This window comes from Carassius carassius, chromosome 38 (genome assembly GCF_963082965.1).
Source record: "Carassius carassius chromosome 38, fCarCar2.1, whole genome shotgun sequence".
Lineage (NCBI taxonomy): Eukaryota > Metazoa > Chordata > Actinopteri > Cypriniformes > Cyprinidae > Carassius > Carassius carassius.
The window spans coordinates 24,711,949-24,732,192 of record NC_081792.1 but is presented as its reverse complement, the minus strand read 5'-3'; the positions used below and the strand labels follow the sequence as shown (position 1 = coordinate 24,732,192).

General features: G+C 40.0%; 2 protein-coding genes across 3 annotated transcripts in view; one reads left to right on the top strand and one right to left on the bottom strand.

Moving 5' to 3' along the window:
• LOC132119617 (semaphorin-3F-like) overlaps positions 1 to 3,960 on the top strand; it is a 61,504-nt gene extending 57,544 nt beyond the window's left edge. Inside the window, exons 17-18 of the mRNA XM_059529738.1 lie at positions 1,401 to 1,534; positions 2,725 to 3,960. Coding sequence (XP_059385721.1) covers positions 1,401 to 1,534; positions 2,725 to 3,144 — 554 coding nt within the window. The 3' untranslated portion in view covers positions 3,145 to 3,960. The remainder of the gene's footprint in view (positions 1 to 1,400; positions 1,535 to 2,724) is intronic.
• Positions 3,961 to 12,411: 8,451 nt separating this feature from the next.
• camkvb (CaM kinase-like vesicle-associated b) overlaps positions 12,412 to 20,244 on the bottom strand; it is a 50,024-nt gene continuing 42,191 nt past the window's right edge. For both annotated transcript variants that reach the window (XM_059529752.1, XM_059529751.1), the window contains exons 6-11: positions 19,747 to 19,867; positions 19,477 to 19,552; positions 18,954 to 19,090; positions 18,731 to 18,809; positions 14,853 to 14,940; positions 12,412 to 14,760 (exon numbers count right to left, since the gene is read on the bottom strand). In XM_059529752.1, coding sequence (XP_059385735.1) covers positions 14,407 to 14,760; positions 14,853 to 14,940; positions 18,731 to 18,809; positions 18,954 to 19,090; positions 19,477 to 19,552; positions 19,747 to 19,867 — 855 coding nt within the window. In that variant the 3' untranslated portion in view covers positions 12,412 to 14,406. The remainder of the gene's footprint in view (positions 14,761 to 14,852; positions 14,941 to 18,730; positions 18,810 to 18,953; positions 19,091 to 19,476; positions 19,553 to 19,746; positions 19,868 to 20,244) is intronic.

Here is a 20,244-nt window from a genome sequence, read left to right as displayed (position 1 = left end):
CGCTTCGATGAAGCAGCCATCGTTAGTAGTGCCGACGCAGCGTCACACAGGAGGCTTTAGATGGCAACACCGCTTTTGCCGCCGTCCAGCAGAGGGTGGACAAAGGTGCGTCGCTATCGCCTGTTCCACCGGCGGAAGTGAGTGGTAGTTCCTGTTTTTAGCATCATCAGTGTGGAGAATGCTAGTGAGACAGACGAACGAGTTCGTGCTGAATATGGAGCGTTCCAAGCCTTCGCCACCTCTTCGTGAAGCTCAGGAAGAAATGAGGCGGGCTTTGAGAAGTACGCTCATCCGAAAGGGAAATACCATCCAGCCGGGAACGAGAGGGGGGGGGGGCGCTGGTGCAAACCACTCGCGGCCGAGACTCATCGCGGCCAACACGAGCATTCGCCCCGGCTCCTTCTCGATGTCAGCTCGTCTGCTGGGCTTCTGAGCAGAATCCGCTGGAAGCGATGGTTTTACGGCGCCTCAGCGCAGCGGAGAATGCAGGCTCAGAGAAAAAGGCCAGGCGAGTCCTCAGAGTCACCATGGCAACAGCTCGCAGTGGGGGCATCCGCCGTCAGCGAGCGAGCGCTGCATGATCTTCACCCAGGCAGGAGACACAGATGACGTACCGGTCTCCCTCGCTGAGTGGGGCTCTGACGAGCCGCAGGAAGGCATCTTAAAAAAGACGCGAGCTCTTTTACGAGTGTGTGTCGCAGGGCGAACACACACACACACACACATAAAGAACAGCTTGTATATAACAGGATTGAAAGGATATAGGCGCCGGATAGCGCAGCAGGAACGGCAATGGAAGGCGGCGATGCCAGCAGCTTCAGAATGGCTCGTCCTGCTGATGTGCTTTCTCAGACGGTGCTTGCTTCCTCCGTGATCCAGCGATGCGTGAGCTTCGCTGAAGAGATGAAAAATCAGGTGAGTCAGCCTTTTCGAGCTCCTTTTATCGGTTGGGCCACACCCGTTTCGGCGGGAAGTGGCAAGAAGGGCGTGAAGCGCCCTTATTGGTCTGATGTTGCATCAGCCCGCGCTCGATAGGCTGTGCAGTTGCCGCAGAACAAGCCAATGAGCGAACGAGCCGTCTCGCCTATGGCTGTGTACTGCTGCAAATGCGCTTTACAAAAATACAAAATTAAGGATAATTTTTTGCTTCAGTATTTCGTGAAAAGAGACTTTTCCCGTAGCGTCTTAGCTAAGACGCAGTACGAGAGAGCTCTCGTAAGAGAACCTCATTCTGCTCTGGTCTGATTTTTGTAGCGTTAAGTTTATTTACATTCCTGAAGTTTGACTGACACCGCTTTCATTCTACTGGCTCTGCTCTAACTGTTCATGGCCAGCTCTCATTCTCGCTCAAGAGCTGTGTTAATATAAGTGAGAAGTGACGTGTTTTTCTTGTTGTCCAGCTAATAAGAACACTCTGGAGATGGTGCAGTATGGGGTGGAGGGCAGTAGCACGTTTTTGGAGTGCCAGGCCAGATCACCACACGCTGTCATTAAATGGCATCTCCACCGAGACAACAGCGATAAAAGGAGAGAGGTGAGGACGCACATGTACACAATACATGCATAAATAAATAGTATAGATGCATAATATGCCAGTGACCATAATGGGATGAGCCGATATTAGCATTTTTTTAATTCAGCATCATCCTTTTTAGACAGATGCTGAATGCCTGTATCATGAAGGATTTTTTTTAAGTAGATTGTTTTGTGCAATATTTTGTAAAAAATATTTGTATATGCAAATTTAAATTCAAAAATATATTTTTAAATATTTTTGTACATAGTATAATTACCTTTTAAATACAAACACACACATACACACACACACACACACATATATATGTACATATATATATGTATGTATAAATGCCAAATTTCAACTATTTGAAAATGTGAAATCTGAGGGTGAAAAAAAAATCTAAATACTGAGAAAATTGTCTTTGAAGTTGTCCATATGAATTCTTAGCTATGCGTATTACTAATCAAAAATCACGTTTTGATATATTTACGAAAGGAAATTTACAAAATATCTTTATGGAACATGATCTATACTTAATATCCTAATGATTTTTGGCATAAAAGAAAAATCGATAATTTTGACACATACAATGTTTTTTTTGGCTATTGTTAAAAATATACCCCAGTGACTTAAGACCAGGGTCCAGGGTCACATATATATAGTATAATTACTGAAGAAAAATTGTATAATACTGTAATGTAATTATATTTTTATAGTTATAAAACTTTTTTGCATAAAAAATATACAAAATTATATATGTAATTATACTATTTTATGCAATGTATTGTGTGTGTGTGTGTGTGTAAATAATTTAAATTATAATATAGTATCAAGTCTACTTTATTTAAATTTAATATCATTTTACATGTGATTTTACATATATATTTTTGTTAATATTTATATATAGTATGTAGTAAAAACCTAAATTGTAAATGAATAATTATAGAATTAAATTTATAATAAAAAAACAATATTTATAACAAGTATATTTACACATAATTTTTATGTGATTGTAATATATACTGTATATATATATATATATATATATATATATATATATATATATATATATCATATCATATCATATGGTGTCGGCCAACCATTATTTTATATCAGTGCAAATGTAATAAATAAATAAGCAGACTCAATGATACATCCAAAGTTTGCTATTTTATTAATCATGGCTGTTTTGTGTGTTTCTTCAGGTCCGTACTGATGGGCGCGTGTTAAAGACAGATCAAGGCTTACTACTGCCTTCCCTCCAGTCCTCAGACTCTGGCATCTACATCTGCACAGCCACCGAGAAGAACTTCAAGCACACCTTGGTCAAACTTCAGCTGGTGGTCTTGACCAACCAGGCCGTCAACAACATCCTGGTGGAAACGGGCCGTCCTGCGGCTTCTTCGCTCCAATCCAGCACCTGGACCCCCAGCTCTGGACAGTATAAAGACCTTCTGACCATCCTCAGTCAGCCTGAGATGGGCCTCATAAACCAATACTGCCAGGACTATTGGCAGTACGGAGACCCGCTGACGGGGGTCATCAAGGCCCAAGATCTCAAAGAGCTGAAGGAACAGAAGAAACCACGGAATCGCAGACATCACGGGGATGAAGAGGAGACATGAGGGGGTTTCCACCCCCCGGTCCTATAGGAAAGACTTCTAAAAGAGTAAAACCTGAAAAAAAAAAACATCAAATGAAACAAACTTCAGAAGCAACAAACGGAATTCCCTCTTAGCAGATAAAGATGATATCATACACAGTATTTATTGTAGGTTGTATATAGTACCATTCTGTGGATTTCTTTGCGTTAATCGACTTGAGAGGGTTAAATAGAAAAAGGCTCTTTGTGTATAAGTACCTAACGGGCAAATATTATTGTAATATTATTTTTATTGTCACAACTACAAACAGAGAAAGAGAAATCTTCATTTTCCATCATTCGGGCATTGCCGATTCATTTATAAATAGACATAAACTCATAGACTATGAACTATGTTGAACTGAGATGGTTAAGGAAAGAGCGACTGGGAGCAATTGTTCCCCCTTGGACTCTTCACACAGAAAGACATTTGGAAAAGGCGGGCAGGACACGCTGACATCATAATGCTCCTCACCACTAGTCCCACCCCTAAGTGCATTCTGGTCCCTCATTGGTTACAATGATACACCAGCTCATATTGTCTTCCTAATGTCACTCTATATGCAGACACATCTGTTTCCGGTGCGCAAATGTTTAAAGTAATCAAGTTTCATGGCACAGTTTTTTTTTTTTGTGACTGGACTCAATCTAGTTATGAGGGCTCTTAGTAAGCTTTTATTGTTTTTTATGCCACTTTTGAAAAGACTAAAAGCACAAAACAACTTGCAGCACGATGATTCCATAAATGCACAAATGTGAAAGCATGTCCTGGTCATATTTCACCCTTTAAATGTATTTTTTTTTTCATAAATCTATACATTACCTTTAATTTAAATTTAATCCATAATTTTTTCCCATTAATTAAGTTATTCATTTAAATAATTGTTTTCATATAATCAAATTTCCCCCAATATTTTATTTTATTTACGGTATTAAGATAATTTCAAATTATAACATGTCTAGATGAACAAATACTAATATTATTTAAATATTATTTAAATAATTTACATATTTGAATGAGATATGTTTTTTTTTTTTCATTATGAACGAAAACTGTTATTGGTAGTTAAAACAAGGACCTATTTTTAAGCTACAAACACACACACACACACACACACACATAGAGAGAGAGAGAGAGAGAGAGAGAGGCAGAGGTGAAATATGGTCTGGTACTGTTTTGTGAGATTATGACTCATAGCCTAAAAATTCATTTAGATAAACTGGTGAATGCTGCAATATTATAAAAGACACATCCTGATATATGACAAAAGCTACATTCATTTTCAGAATGTGTTCACACAGGTTTAAACTACTCGAAGTCTTGGGAAGCTGGTTTTTCGTTGTGTGCATGATTTATGTAGTGGTATCGTAATAACGAAATGAAACATAGCTACGTTGCAGTTCTTTCTGTTCATATGTTTTTATGGTCAGGTCAGTGTTGGATAGAAGGCTGACGGTCTTCCTCTGCATGGCTTACACAGGCAAAACAGAGGACAACTATTCACCTTAAAATGATGACTGTTTCCTCAACAGTTAATGGTATTGTTTCTATTCCTGCAAAGCACCACATGGCCCCAAAACCAGTATGAAGCAGTGTCTTACATTGAGAGAATATGGTTGTACAATTTCTTGGTATATTTAAGATGTGTCTTTAGAAATGTTTGTGTTTTTATTTTGTCATCAGTTTGAGACTAAATGCACAGGTGATGTTACTGTAATAATTGTGTAAATGATTTTCTTTCCCCTCTTGCTGTTGCTAACTAATAAATTAAAGCTCTATATTTTATAGTAATTCAACTGTTCATTTTTCTTCATCAGTTGATTCTTTTATCAAATACTTTTTTGGGGAAGGTATTTCAGTAGAAATGCAGATTTATCAAACAACTTTATCCAAAAATGAAACATTCTGTCATTTACTCACCCTTAGGTCATTCCAAACCTGCATGACTTTTTTCTTAAATGCAAAAATTACAAAAGCTGTACAGCATATATGTAATGAGTGGGAACTGGCCAGATCCAGATTGACCAGTACTATAGCAGTGGCATTAAAGTGCTCCATATGATGTTGTTTTGTGCGAGAACCAGACTAAAATACACTGTTCATTTATAGTGTCGTTGGAGCTAGTGTAATGTGAGATTACTGCAGCATCTCATATGAGCTTAGACCAACAAACCTGAGCTTGTGGATCGTCAATGGAACATTCTTTGACGTCTACATGGAAGCTATATTTAAGAGTTTTTGCTGATGTGATTGTAATCTTTGCATATATGTTTACTGTTCTATCCTTTTTTTATGTGCTTAACCGTACATAATAATTTATTAAGTGCATTTATAAGATGATTTTGTTCTACAGTACATTACCGTAACAATCGCTCTGGAGTAAGTCTCATGTTCATGATGCAGAAAGATTGTTCTTGAGACTAAATCCAGCAACTTTATGGTTGGCAAACCACTCCCTACCAAGTAAGTTACTTTCCAGTAAAATATCAAATTAATTATTGAAAAGAAATTCACTTGAGAAACAACACTACATAAGATATAAGAACTTGTTTTCATGAGATGTACCTGCAATAACAATTGATCCTGTTTTTAAATTCAGCAAATTTATTGGAACCTTTTCAATCTGGTTTCACTGCTTATCATAGCACAGAGTCTGCTTTGTTAAAGGTATCTAATGATATTTTACTTGCAGTTGATGCTGGTAAAAATGCTGTTTTAATGCTACTAGATCTTACAGCTGCATTTGATACAGTTGATCATGATGTACTTCTTTGGCGTTTAGAGCATTTGATTGGTATCAAGGGTACTGCCTTACAGTGGTTCACTTCATATCTCAGAGACAGGTCCTTTTCTGTATCATTGGGCAAATTTTTCTCTTCTTCAGCTCCTATTATTAGTGGTGTCCCTCAGGGTTCCATTTTGGGCCCGCTCCTTTTTAACTAATATATGCTTCCATTAGGGAATATCATTAGAGGGCACAATGTTTCATTTCATATCCCATTGAAAGCTGCTGATTCCATTCAACAGTTGATGGACTGTCTTGATGATGTCAAGAAATGGTTAAAAAATAACTTTCTCCAAATTAATGAAGCTAAAACTGAAATTATTGTTTTTGGTCCCCCGAAATTGAGAAACGGGCTTATTAAGGAACTTGGCAATCATTTCCCATCAGTTTCTTCTCAGGTCAGAAACCTAGGTGTCATCTTGGACTCTGAATTATGCTTAACCAAGCAAATAAATTTGGTTGTTAAATATAGTTTTTATCAGCTACGGATTATTTCTAAACTTAAATCATTCTTGTCGTTTCAAGATTTGGAGAAGGTCATTCATGCTTTTATCACATCACGTTTAGATTATTGCAACTCCTTGTATTTAGGCCTTCCTCAGTCAACCATTTATCGCCTCCAGATGGTTCAAAATGCAGCTGCAAGGATGTTAACCAGAGCAAAGAAATTTGACCATGTCACCCCGATCTTAACCATCGCTCCATTGGCTCCCAGTCCATTTCAGAATTCGGTTTAAAATTCTTTTGTTTGTTTTTAAAGCTCTTAATGATCAAGCCCCCTCTTATTTAAAAGATTATCCCACTTATTATCCCACATTCATCTAGTAGATCATTAAGGTCTGCTGATCAGTATCCTTTATATGTCCCTCGATCACGTTTAAAAACCAAGGGCGACAGAGCTTTTTCAGTTGCTGCCCCTCGCTTATGGAATCAGCTGCCACTGGATATTCATCTAGCACCTTCTATAATCATTTTTAAAAAGAGGCTGAAAACATATCTTTTCTCCCAGGCATTTTAATCTAATCTTAGTACTGTGTTTTTAGTATATTGTCTTCCATGTTGTTTTATTCTTATTTTATATTTATTTATTATTATTGTTTTTTTAATACTCTGTTCAGCACTTTGGTCAGCTACGCTGTGTTTAAATGTGCTATATAAATAAAATTTACTTACTTTAAGGGTTTTCTTTGTGTAGCCTTGTTTATTGTGTAGTGTATTTTCACTTGTTTCTTGTTGTAGGCCTATGTATAGTAATATTAATAGTAATAAATATAAAATCTGCCAGTGTATTGACGAAAAACTCTATACATTTCTGTAATTTAAATTTCGGTTTATTGACACAAATGTCATCACCAGCACTCCCACTCGTAGAAATCAAATTTTTATTATCCGGAATTACATTTCATCCTGTAAAATTATTCTTGCTATCAAGAATTTATATCCTGAAAGGCAACAGGCAAACCTGCTAATGAATAGAATTCAAAATGGCTTGCCATACAACTCAGTAGGTGACAATAATGCCTTAACATTGGGGCCACCATAAAACCGAAGAAGATGAAGAACAAGAAGACGAATGTTTGTGTAAGAGGTTTAAGATACACTCACAACTCAAGTTTAAACGAGTACAAAAGCATTTTTCCTGCAATAACTTCTGGAGAGAAATAGTGCAGACAAGTATGATGCTTTTTAGTGCGCGTGTGTCGAGAGTCTGTGCCGGGGCACGCTATCAAACGTGGTTTGAGAAAACTGAGAGTTTGCCTTCATGCTAAGCATTTGTGTGAAGTATAGTCAAAGTCAAAAAGTCAAAGTCTGCTTTATTGTCAATTCTTCCATATGTACAGCACATACACACAGATAATTGAAATTGCATTACTCTCATACTTTGGGCTTTAGATATTTGTGTGTGTGTTGTAAGGAAGAAAAGAAGGAAGGAAGTCATATGGTTAACAGGATTATTACAGGTCAGATTAAAATCCCCTCTCCCGTGTGAGTTAAATCAGTTTAGATGCCAGATAGAATTTTACGCGGATGAAAACGTGTCTGTGATGGACAGACTTACAGTCTTTAGTGACCAGATGAAGGTCCTAAATCAGCAAATTTTCACAACTTTCAAAACTGTTTTATTAAGTGTTATGTCCCAGTAAGTGCTGGGCCTGTATTTTTTGAGGGTCTGGTGGTGGACTGGCTATGATGTGACTGTGTTTGCCTGAGTGGCTGTTATTGAATAGTATTTCTAACATCTATTTTGTTTGCATCGATTTCAGACCTTGAGCTTTCAGTCCCCTTTCATGAATGCTTTCACTACTGACTACTGATTGTTTGAACATTTTTAATTATGATGTTTCGTTGAATAAACTACTTTCTTTGCTACTTGACCATCCATGTTGTCTCCCGTACATGTTGCATTTGTAAGCTGGTTGTAAACATATGAAACAAATGAAATAGGGCACTACTCTGACTGAAGTATATTGAGCTCTGACATCCGTTTTTCGTGTTTGTCAGCACTTGAGTGTACTGTAGTTTTCTCAGTGGCTTTACTTGTGACCTGCAGTTACTAAATATCATTTCCAGTAAGGACACCCAGCACTACTGCCTGTCACTGCATTGTTGTTGATTTCTGGGCACAGCGGGCATTATCATGGGCATCACATTTAGGTGGAACAAGATCCCATCATCACTAGCCTCTTGTCCCATTTGTGTCTCCCCCAACAGACAGACCTCTGTCTCTGTCTTATCTGATAGTTCCCATCATTCCCTGCGTCTGGTGTCTCAGTGCCAGTGGTGGGCGCAGTCTTAGCAGTAACTGGCTGCTCTCACCCACCGGGTGATGGATTATTATCGGAGTGAATAGCTGAACACATTAAGGATAGAATGGCTCAGAAACCCACATGCTTATCTTCCCGACCCATCTCAGAGGGGGAAGGAGTGCCATCCTTTCAACATGCCATCATAGGCTGTCATTATTATGGAAAGGCCTCTATTCATGCTTACAAAGTCTTTTGTTCACTGTTTCAAAACCTCTTTATCAGTCTCACATGAAAGCTTCAGAATAACTTTTATCGATTATGTTTTGCCCAAGCAGATGTTTTAAGAAGTGTAACACTGTGGAAAGAAATGAAAGCGTGGAATAACACTTTTAAAGTAACTTGATCAGTCTTGAAGGACAGAGACATTTGCTGGTATTATCAGTGTGAGATCAGGGACTATTATCAGGAAGCGATTGCTGGCAATGCCATTATTAGTGAGTATCTCAGATTTTTGAGAAGAGGCACTAGATTATAGCGAAAGATTTCAAATGTAGGGTGAATAGTGTGCAGGACATCATGTCTATGACGTTTCGTGGTCTGGACAGGACATTAATGGCCAGCACAGACTCTGATGTCATTATAAACATCCTTTAAAGTGGTTTAGATGCTGATGATAATTGTCAATTCATCCTCAGACTTTCATATAATGTCACTCTTGAAAGCTCCAAAAATTCTCAAGGATCCATCTTGTCTAGGACATTCTATTTTTAAATTGCTACCTTCGGGCAGACGGTAAAGGGTTCTGAAAACCCGAACAAACAGAATATTTTAATACTGCAATAACATAACTGATCATTTTGTGAAATATTGAATGAGTCGTGCAACTCTGTTGAATGTGAGACTTCTGTGTGTAATGCTGTGTCACAGATCCTGTCACCTGTGTACTATTTATTAGATTGATTTATGTTTTTTTGTTACACTGTGCACCCAAAGGATTGCATTCAATCAACTTGTACAATGACAATAAAATCATTCATTCATTAATTTGAGGTGAAGGGATGCATTGGGTCGAAACTAAAATGTTATCTACAGAGAGAACTTTGTGCACTTATTGTCTGGCTGAATTTCTAATATAAGGATCAAATGTGTACTAAATGATTTGAACCAGCAGGGGGCAATCTTTACTAAGCCTCTAGAATGCTTGCTTTCTGATGCACTGCATAGGAGTAGGCCACTGAAATTATAGGTTTCAATTATAAAAATAAATAAATTCTAAAGTCTGTATGTTTTCCTTGGTTTTAGAATAAAAGCAAAGGGAATACTTTGTCCAAAACTCATTATTTATTGATAAAAAATGTAAAAACCTATTGTGTATGACCAATGCTCTGTCAAAATGTTTGGTTTTATTTGCAAAGGTATTTTTGGTTGGTTGTTTTCTGTCTATCCTCTGAATAGTATCAAAAAGGTTTTATTTTTTCAAAAACAAAAAATAAATAAATTACTTAACAAGTACATAAACAATTTGCTGCAACAATCTGTTGGTAACCAGTTCCATTGTTATGTAGCACAACAATCTTATTGCAAAGGTCTTGGGAGAGCTCTGTGTCTACCCATTATGAGATGTTTGTATTCATTTTTCTAACCCATCAACATGCATTAACCTAGCCAATTGTTAATTTTCTCTTTATAAAACGTGTTACCTGTTTACTTATTAATTTGTTTTAATCTGATGTTTTTATTTTAAAACAGTTTATATATATTGGAGGCCCAGGTTGGCACTGGTGCATATGATATTTGGAATTAATTCATATTTTGCCATTCACTGTAACATTTCCATTCTCCCAATGCCATATACAAGACCCACTTTGCAAGTCAAACTGTATTTCTTCACTTCCACTTTTTCTCCCTCTAACATTTATCCTCATAGTACATGGCAAGTACAGACATGGCAAATATTAATAGACATTGACATTGAGAAAAAGTGTCAAGAAAGTCATAACTTTGAGTAAAGCTGAGACTGACATAATGTCCCTCTATGCCAAATAATCACTCACTCAGCCCTTGCAGATGATCTGTCTGCATACAGAAACTATTTCAAGGCTGTTAATGTAACTGTCTACATATACATATACTGTCTACAAATAACATGGTGGGTGGCGTTCTTTCAGATTTTTTACAAAATATTAAAATCTCAATAGTCTCGCATTCTTGTACTTGACTCCATGCAACATATAATAAAGTATGACTAATAGACGATCATTCAGGATGTTTATTTTGAAAGCTTTAAAGTCAGTTGAAGAATACAGAGGTTAAAGTGGAGAGAGACCAGTCCTCAGTGTATTCACAGGTTCACAGTCAACCACACTGAGAAGAACAGAGAGAATGAGGAAATCAACAGACATCGAACACCAAAGGCAATAGTGAAGCACTATTTAAAAAAAATTGCTTTTAATTTGTATAACACAGTATCTAGTTGCGGTTTCGGTATACATGAATGCTATAAAAGTGTTTATTTATTTTATTTTTTCAGACTTACATGAAACTTACCACTCTTTACTGTATTTTAGGTTTTACCGGTATGAGCTGTAAGTATTTCTAAATTAAATCAAAGACAAAAATAAAAAACATCTTAAAGTTTCAAGGTAAATAGAACAAATAAAGGTACGGGACAGATGTTTAGAAAGGAAATATTTTATAAGAGCAAAGAGAAGTTAAAGATATGACAATGACACATGTGAGATCTAATGTATATCATAGCTCACTTCAGTATAAACCTGTGACAGCACACACACAACCCATGCTGTGCATCATCTTCAAATCAATAGACCACTGACAGCATAATTGCATATCAAGGCCTTCTTCAGTCAATCCTCCACTGACTCCTGTGATGTTTAGAATATTACAGCATGTCACCACTGCACAATTACAAATCATTGGCCACTGGAGGGGAAACTAACGTCACTGTTTTTGTTCACCCGTAAGATAGGCTCGAAATAATGGTAAAATAGGTGCACTGACTTCATCTGACCTGTTTAAGTCAGAAGCTTCTCACCCTTCCTGTATGACATCACTATTGTCAACTTCAACAGAGGACACGCCAATCAGAAATTGAGTGTTCACAAAGACACTGACATTGAGAGTAGCATCACAGTATCGCAGTTGTAGACTATTGCTCATATTAAGAGGTCGACCGTTTCTTTTTGCTTTCGTCAAGCTCTTGTAATCCTACATCACCTGCCATTTGTCTGTGCTAAACTAGAAATATGTTTGTATAATGTATACATCAACCTGTTCATGTACAAATCATGATGGCACAAAATGAGTTTTACATTTACTACAGAACGCAACAACTAAGAAATTAATCAGTATTGCCATCCTGAGTGACAGTAAACACCAATCACTAGTGAAGTGTGAATGTTTAATGAGACAGATCTGTATAAAACTGTTAAAGATGGAGTGTCTGTTGCTGACAGCAGACATTTCTATAAAATAAGTAAAAGGCAAAAAAAAAAACAACCTCTTAAAATGTTATACCATTAGAGCTAGGGGTTTGGCTAATACTGCTAGACTCATTAAAGATTATTAGTGTGTAAGGCAGAATCTACCTAATATAGAGTGCTGCAGGGATAATCATTAAGTTATCATCACCCTGGTTCCCTTGACAAACAGCCTATAGAATTTAGGTTACTGCAGAAAATAAGCTCTGTGACTAATACGTTTATGATTCTTACACATTTTAATCAAGATAATCACAAATAAACAAATGTTTTGTTAATTTTGAAACCTAAATACATTCACCTGGGGGTATTACAAAAAGCAGGTTATGTGACATACCCAGGTATCTTTGAGGATACGCGAGCGGATAACCTCAGCTTTTGGTTCCAAAATCGGATATAAACGACCATTGAACAAAAGAAGAAGAAAGAAACAGCACAGCGCACTTTTTCTTAGTGTCCTTTTCCATAGTGACTCGTCGATTTGTCGCTCTGTTGAGAATGTCTTGAGTCTTAATCAGGAACATACTCTGAGTTTAATGAACTTGCTCCTGGACGTGTTTTTGGAACCACATGCCTTGAGTACGCATGGTTTGGTGTTTATCAACCAATGGAGGGTTTAGCTGACGGTAAGTTAACCGTGCTTTCTGGAATACACCCCTGAAGTATAAAGTAAGGCTATAAACAAACGACACAGAGGTCACACTTTTTTTTCAGTCTAAAAGTCTAAATCTTTAAAATGTGAAATTTTTGAGTTAGAATAGTTTGCAAGAATGTGAGTATAAACACAAAAGTTGTAAAAGCAGATTAGTAAATTTTCCCGTTTGGCTTGATGTTTTAAAATCTTAAAATATTAGATCTTATTTCAGGCATTTAATCAAGGTCCATTCAAGAAGTCATTGACTTCACAATGATGAAACCGAAAGTGCAAAAATAAAAATTATTTCCTGTAGTACTTATGGATTACTAAATGAGAACTTTGTTATTGTAATCTGAATTTTTGTGCCTGTATTTTGAAAATTTGTATGGGGGGGGGGCTGGATAAATGATATAATAATTTGACATAATCTGTTTTGTATAAGAGTTTTAAATAAAAGTGACTTAACAGGATTAAGTAAATATCTGATACTTGTTACATATTTGCAATTCAAAAAAATCTGGATTAATCTAAAAAGAAAATCTATAATTTATATTTGTACAATTTTATGTTTAAGTCTATGAAATGTCTCAGAATATATTCAAATTGCATTATAGATTAATAGAGGGAGATACCAAGAAAATATATCTATATATAATGACTGAGTAAATATTCAACCCAATGAAAGAGTCTCAAAGTATAACCACTGTAACTTATCTATGTACATCTATGCTTCAGATGAAATCATATTGAAAACTAATTTCACTGTGCATGGCTTTGTACTTTTAAAATGGACAGGTATATTACTCAAAACATGTACAGTGTATGGGAATGAGTATATAATACATTATGAGAACAAATTCGTTTTTCCACTGTTCATGTGGCTAGCTACCAAGCAGATTTGAGGTATTTCTTAAGTTTACCTACTCTGCTCCATTTATTGGGCCACATGTCTCAACCATTCAAATGCCATAACAAGATGAATTTAGCCGCCTTAGTTGCTGCTGAAGTATTTTTCATATAAACTGATGGCAGCATTGCATGAGTGTGTGTTTGATCAAGACATGAAATGTCCACATAAAGCTGAAGCTGAAGTGTCATAAACAGCAGATTTGAAAAAGCATACTGTTCTTGGCTACGTCTAATCTACAGAGGTTAGGAAGCTATTTACAGAAACTTTACATTGCACATGAAGCTGTGTATCTATGCTCCCCTGACTTCCTGCTCAAGACAGACGTTAACTAACCACAATGCAAAAAAAAAAAAAGTTACTTTATAAAATGAGGCCTGCTTTGATAATCTAACCTAAAACAAGTATGCAGATCAGTGCTGAAGTTTTCAATCTCGGCTTAATGTAAGCAGAAAACAGCTTTTTTCTTCTTTTATGCAAAGTTAAAGTAGCCAGAGCCTTCGATACATGTCACACAGCTTGCGATTCAATAGAAAACAGATGCTTGATGGGAAAGGTTTTAGAAGTCGGCTCATGATAGAGCATGTTGAGATTAATGCTATGAGCTGTGGGATCAGTATTAGCATGCTAATGAACGGGATCTAAACGCAGGTGGGAGAGAGGTAGCGAGATTAACCGCTGTGTTCCTCCCCTGTGTCCGATGGCAGGGGGGATAAAGCCTCTCCATTGCATCGTGATGTTGGATCAGGCCGTTCGGGATCTGGGGCATGGAGAACAGGCTCAGCTGGTGGCTGGACGGTGGCAGCCATTGCTTCAGCACTGGGAGCTTCCACATTAGGGGCTTCTGTGCTCATCGAGTTGCTTTCAGCGGTACTTGATGGTGCTGTGGAGGCCTCCGATGGAGCTTGAGGGTTTTCCTGAGCCCCCGCTGCAGGGTTAGGTGCACCTGGTACGGCTGCTGCTTCTGCTGTCTGATGCTCTGGTGCCCTGAGACGCTTCATCATGGTTGTGACCCGTACAGCTTTCTACAGGGAGGTAATAGTTTAGAATTAAATTGGAAAAACTCAACTTACTAACACACAAGCATTTTTAAGAGTAAACGTCATCTAGAAATTACCTTCCACTTAGCTTTAGCAAAGTTCTTCTCGATTTGTGCACACACATTTTCCTTGATGTTCTTGTCTGATGCAGCATTTCCAGATATCCTTTAACAGTAAAAGAAAGCTTATTTTATGTGACCCTGGACCACAAAACCTTAAGCCTTAAGTCACTGGGGCAAATTTCCTACCGTAAATATATCAAAACCTAATTTTTGATTAGTAATATGCATTGCTAAGAACTTCATTTGGTCAACTTTAAAGGTGATTTTTGCACCCTCAGATTCTAGATACTCAAACAGTTGTATCTCTGCCGAATATTGTTCTATCCTAACAAACCATAAATGAATGGAGAGCTTATTTATTCAGCTTTCAGATAATGTATAAATCTCAGTTTTGTGAAATTGACCCTTATGACTGGTTTTGTGCTTCATGGTCACATATTCCCTTGTTCGAAGGTTTGGGGTCAGATTTTTTTTCTTGACATTATTTTCTTTAAGAAAGGGGGTCGAGATTTTGAAGCAAAATAAAGTGCAAAAATCTATCATTTTAAGTACTCCACACGGCTAAATCTCTATCTGCAGTTAACTGTACTATGCACTGTACTTGAGTGGTGAAACTCAAGATTACGGTTTATAAAGTTTTAATATGGATTTTTTTCTTGTACAAATGCATTGACATTTTTTTCTATAAAACTCTGATTGTATTTGTCTGAAAGAAGAAAGTCAGATACACTTAGGATGGCTTGAGGGTGAGTAAATCATGGAGTAATTTTCTGTCACAGTGTCTGGGTTGTGTTCCCTGGGTTTCCACTAGGTGTCCTCAGTTCCCACAGTGTTTATCATTTATCACTTCCTGTCTCCTTATTTGGTCACCTTCCTCCTTGTTTAGTTAATTGATTGTTCCCCACCTGTCTCCTGTTTCCCCATCATCCTTTTGTGTATTTATACCTGGTCTGTCTGAGTCTTAGTCACGGAGTCCTTGTTTAGTGTTAAACGTTAATTCATGTCCTTGCCTTGCCTTGCCTTGCCTTGCCTTGCCTTGCCTTGCCTTGCCTTGCCTTGCCTTGCCTTGCCTTGCCTTGCCTTGCCTTGCCTTGCCTTGCCTTGCCTTGCCTTGCCTTGCCTCGTTTATGTTATGTTTGGATTTACCGGTTTTGACCCTGCCTGGACTGTGTATTCTCTTTGGATTACCCCTTATTAAAGACATACTCGCAATTGGTTCTCTCTCCTGTGTTTTCCATAACACCGAACGTGACAGAAGGACTCCGTCACTGCAAGAGCCAGCGGTATGTCGGCTTATGTCTCCTCCCCAGCCACAGTGCGGGAGAGGAGTGGATTTGAAGGAACTCGCCTGGTGGTTTTCCGGGGAACCAGAGGAGGTCGCCGAGGAGGGAGTGGTCGAGAGGATACTCAGCACCGCTCTCAACCAGGGCCGCCCTTCGACCCGGGGCTCGTGTGGGATGGATTAGAGCCACCGTCTCACCATGGCGGACGGAGAGGAGAGAGGAAGCGCACGTCCGCCACAGTGGCGTCACTGCCCATGATGGCCGCTAGTCCAGCGCCACGAGGCAGGATGGACACCAACACAGCACCACAACCCAAGGCGATCACGAGTCCAGCGCCACGGTGCAAGATGGCTGCCAGCTCAGCGCCGACGCCCCAAGAGGGCCGCTGACTCATTCTTGGACTATTTCGCTATGCTGTCCAAGATCCTAGAGATTCCCAAGACGGTTGACGTCATGGCTGCTGAGCCAGCGCCACAGCACAAGATGGCCGCCAGCCCAGAGCCACAGCACAAGATGGCCGCCAGCCCAGAGCCACAGCACAAGATGGCCGCCAGCCCAGCGCCATAGCACAAGATGGCCGCCAGCCCAGCGCCACAGCACAAGATGGCCGCCAGCCCAGCGCCACAGCACAAGATGGCCGCCAGCCCAGCGCCACAGCACAAGATGGCCGCCAGCTTGCAACCACAGCACAAGATGGCCAACTCAACGCCTGAGTCTCCAGACAAGGTGTCACCGACTCGCCAAAATAGAGGGCGGAGGAGGAGGAGACAGGCGTCTACCGTTCCTCAAAGCCCAGAGGACGTTCCCGAGGCGGTGCCCGATGCGGTTCCGGAGGCCGAGGCGGTGCCCGATGCGGTTCCGGAGGCCGAGGCGGTGCCCGATGCGGTTCCGGAGGCCGAGGCGGTGCCCGATGCGGTTCCGGAGGCCGATGCGGTTCCGGAGGCCGATGCGGTTCCGGAGGCCGAGGCGGTGCCCGATGCCGAGGCGGGACCCGATGCTGTTCCGGAGGCCGAGGCGGGGCCCGATGCTGTTCCGGAGGCCGAGGCGGTGCCCGATGCCGAGGCGGTGCCCGATGCTGTTCCGGAGGCCGAGGCGGTGCCCGATGCCGAGGCGGTGCCCGATGCTGTTTCGGAGGCCGAGGCGGTGCCCGATGCCGAGGTGGAGGCCGAGGCGGTGCCCGATGCCGAGGTGGAGGCCATTCCCGATGCGGTGTCCGAGGCCGCTCCCGAGGCGGTGCCCGAGGCCGCTCCCGAGGCCGTGACCGCAGCAGTGCCCGAGTCCGTTCCAGAGGCGGTGCCCGAAGCCGAGGCGTCTCAAGTCTCCACAGGCAGTCCAGAGTCGAGGCAGGTTCCAGTTGACCCTCCAGAGGCGAGTCAGGGGCCAGTGACCTCTCCAGAGTCGAGTCAGGTGCCAGTGACCTCTCCAGAGTCAGGGCCAGTCACCGTTGAACTTTCAGAGTTAAGTCAAGTCACTGGGTGGTCTGCTGCTCCGCCCTGTTGGACTCCGGCATCGACCACAGGGGCGTGGTGGTCATCTGCTCCACCCTGGAGGACTCTGGCCTTGACCACAAGGGTGTGGTGGTCTTCCGCTCCGCCCTGGGGGGCTTCCGCTCTGACCACACGGACGTGGTGGTCTTCCGTTCCGCCCTGGGGGGCGTTTGCCCTGACTACACGGTTGTGGTGGTCTTCCGCTCCGCCCTGGAGGACTCTGGCCTTGACCACAAGGGTGTGGTGGTCTTCTGCTCCGCCCTGGGGGGCTTCATGTTGTTTTTTGTTTTTTTTCTCCTTTTGTTTTTGTGTTAATGTCGGTCCCTGTTCCTTTCTGTTAGTCTGGCCCCCCGTCCCTCCCCCTGAGCCTCCACCTGTCCGCCTCCCTCCTGGTCTCTGTTTTGTGTCTGTCTTGGAGCGTCTGGGAGCCGCTCCTTAGTAAGGGGGTACTGTCACAGTGTCTGGGTTGTGTTCCCTGGGTTTCCACTAGGTGTCCTCAGTTCCCACAGTGTTTATCATTTATCACTTCCTGTCTCCTTATTTGGTCACCTTCCTCCTTGTTTAGTTAATTGATTGTTCCCCACCTGTCTCCTGTTTCCCCATCATCCTTTTGTGTATTTATACCTGGTCTGTCTGAGTCTTAGTCACGGAGTCCTTGTTTAGTGTTAAACGTTAATTCATGTCCGTCAATGCCTTGTCTTGCCTTGCCTTGCCTCGTTTATGTTATGTTTGGATTTACCGGTTTTGACCCTGCCTGGACTGTGTATTCTCTTTGGATTACCCCTTATTAAAGACATACTCGCAATTGGTTCTCTCTCCTGTGTTTTCCATAACACCGAACGTGACATTTTCATTTTGGGGTGAACTTACTGTTTAATATTTGAGCAATGACTGCTGGATATTAAATTAGAAAATAAAATTATTTTAAATTGTAATATTTTACACAATATCACTCTTTTTACTGTTATTAAATGCAGTATAAAGACTTACTTGAAAAATAATAAAAAAATTTACTGACCCCAAACTTTTGAACTGTAATGTATTTCACACCCAAAACTTTCAAGCAATAGTAATGAATGCCAATATATCAAGTAATTGTCAGGTATATTGATACTATAAGTACCATTCATGGTTGATGGCTTCTTGTGCAGTCAATCTCTGATCCTGGTCCACCTCCATAAGACGTGACACTAAGTTTTTAGCTGTTAATAGACAAAATGGAACTTTTAACTTGTAAATAACTGTCTGAACTGTCATGTCATGTCTTTAAAATCAAGGTTTACATAAGACAAATTTGTGCTCCACTAAGCATGTGAGGTTTTATCAGTATTCTTGAGTAAAAGTACCAGAGTCTGAAATTTCATCCCAGTATGGTGAGTCAAACTCATAGTCTCCAGCTAGAATCTTCCGGAAGAGGTTCTTGTCATGGTTTTCATAGTCATCATCATCTGTTTCATCATAGAATGGAGGATTTCCGGAGAGCCTGTGCATGAGATGTGGGAATTCATTACAAACTGTGAGAAGGGTCTGGGTAATGGTACTGTCATGCCCACACAGCTCACTGACATGCATTTTGCACATAAAATTTGTACAATATTGGCATTTTTTTTTATTATTGTACAGATTTTGTGGAAACTGCAGAAACACTGTGAATTAAATGATTTTGATCTATTAATATGGCATTATCAGTTTCACATTTACTCCTCAGACAGCTCATTCTAGTCAGAGTGGGAGGTTTTTGGCTAGAAAAAGGAACTATGTGGACCACAATGATTATGAAAAGTCTGGCTGTGGAAGCCTAGCTAAATGGTGTCTGTAAATAAAGCTACTATGAGATCCTGGTTTTGGTTTATAGAAGAATACACTCACAATATGTACATGATCACACCAAGGGCCCAGCAGTCCACAGGTCGGCCATATCTCTGTCTCCCAACAACCTCTGGGGCTGGTAGAAAAAAAATGGACAAGGAAAAATCATTTATGGAAACATATTCTGATTACCACAGTTAAAAATGCATGCCCATGTCAACAGAAAATTCTGTTTGCTCTCGCTGTAATCTTGTTGTTGTCGTCGTTCCATCTGTTGCATCTGCCCCATGAGTGTTTAAAGAGGTTTTCCTGTTTTGAAGAGCTTCTTACCCAGATACTCTGGGGTTCCACAGGGCTCTTTGATGAGTCCATCCTCCAGTTTTGCCAGATGGAAATCACTGATGACTATTTTCGAATGTTTCAGTCGGTTGTAATACACCAGATTCTCAAGCTAGAGGGAATGAGAATGACAAGATGACATGATGCTTTTCTCAAATCAGACAACTGATGTAAAACAAGTAACATTCTAGAGCAAAAATTAAGAAACACTATTTACTGAACAAGAATAATATACTTTATTATTAGTAAATGTATTAAACATAGATATAGCACAATGTATAGACACATGTCGTTGTTTGCAAAGTCAGTAAGCATGTGTGTTTGACTATGGTAAGAGCTACTAGTCACCATGGTTTTGTATAAAAAAAATCATAATAAAGTATTTTTTCCTTGTTTTCCAGTAAATAGTGTAATATTTTTATTTTCCAGTTGGCAAATTGCCTTTTAGTATTTTAGACATTAACCACATTAAAGTTTGGTAGATTTATG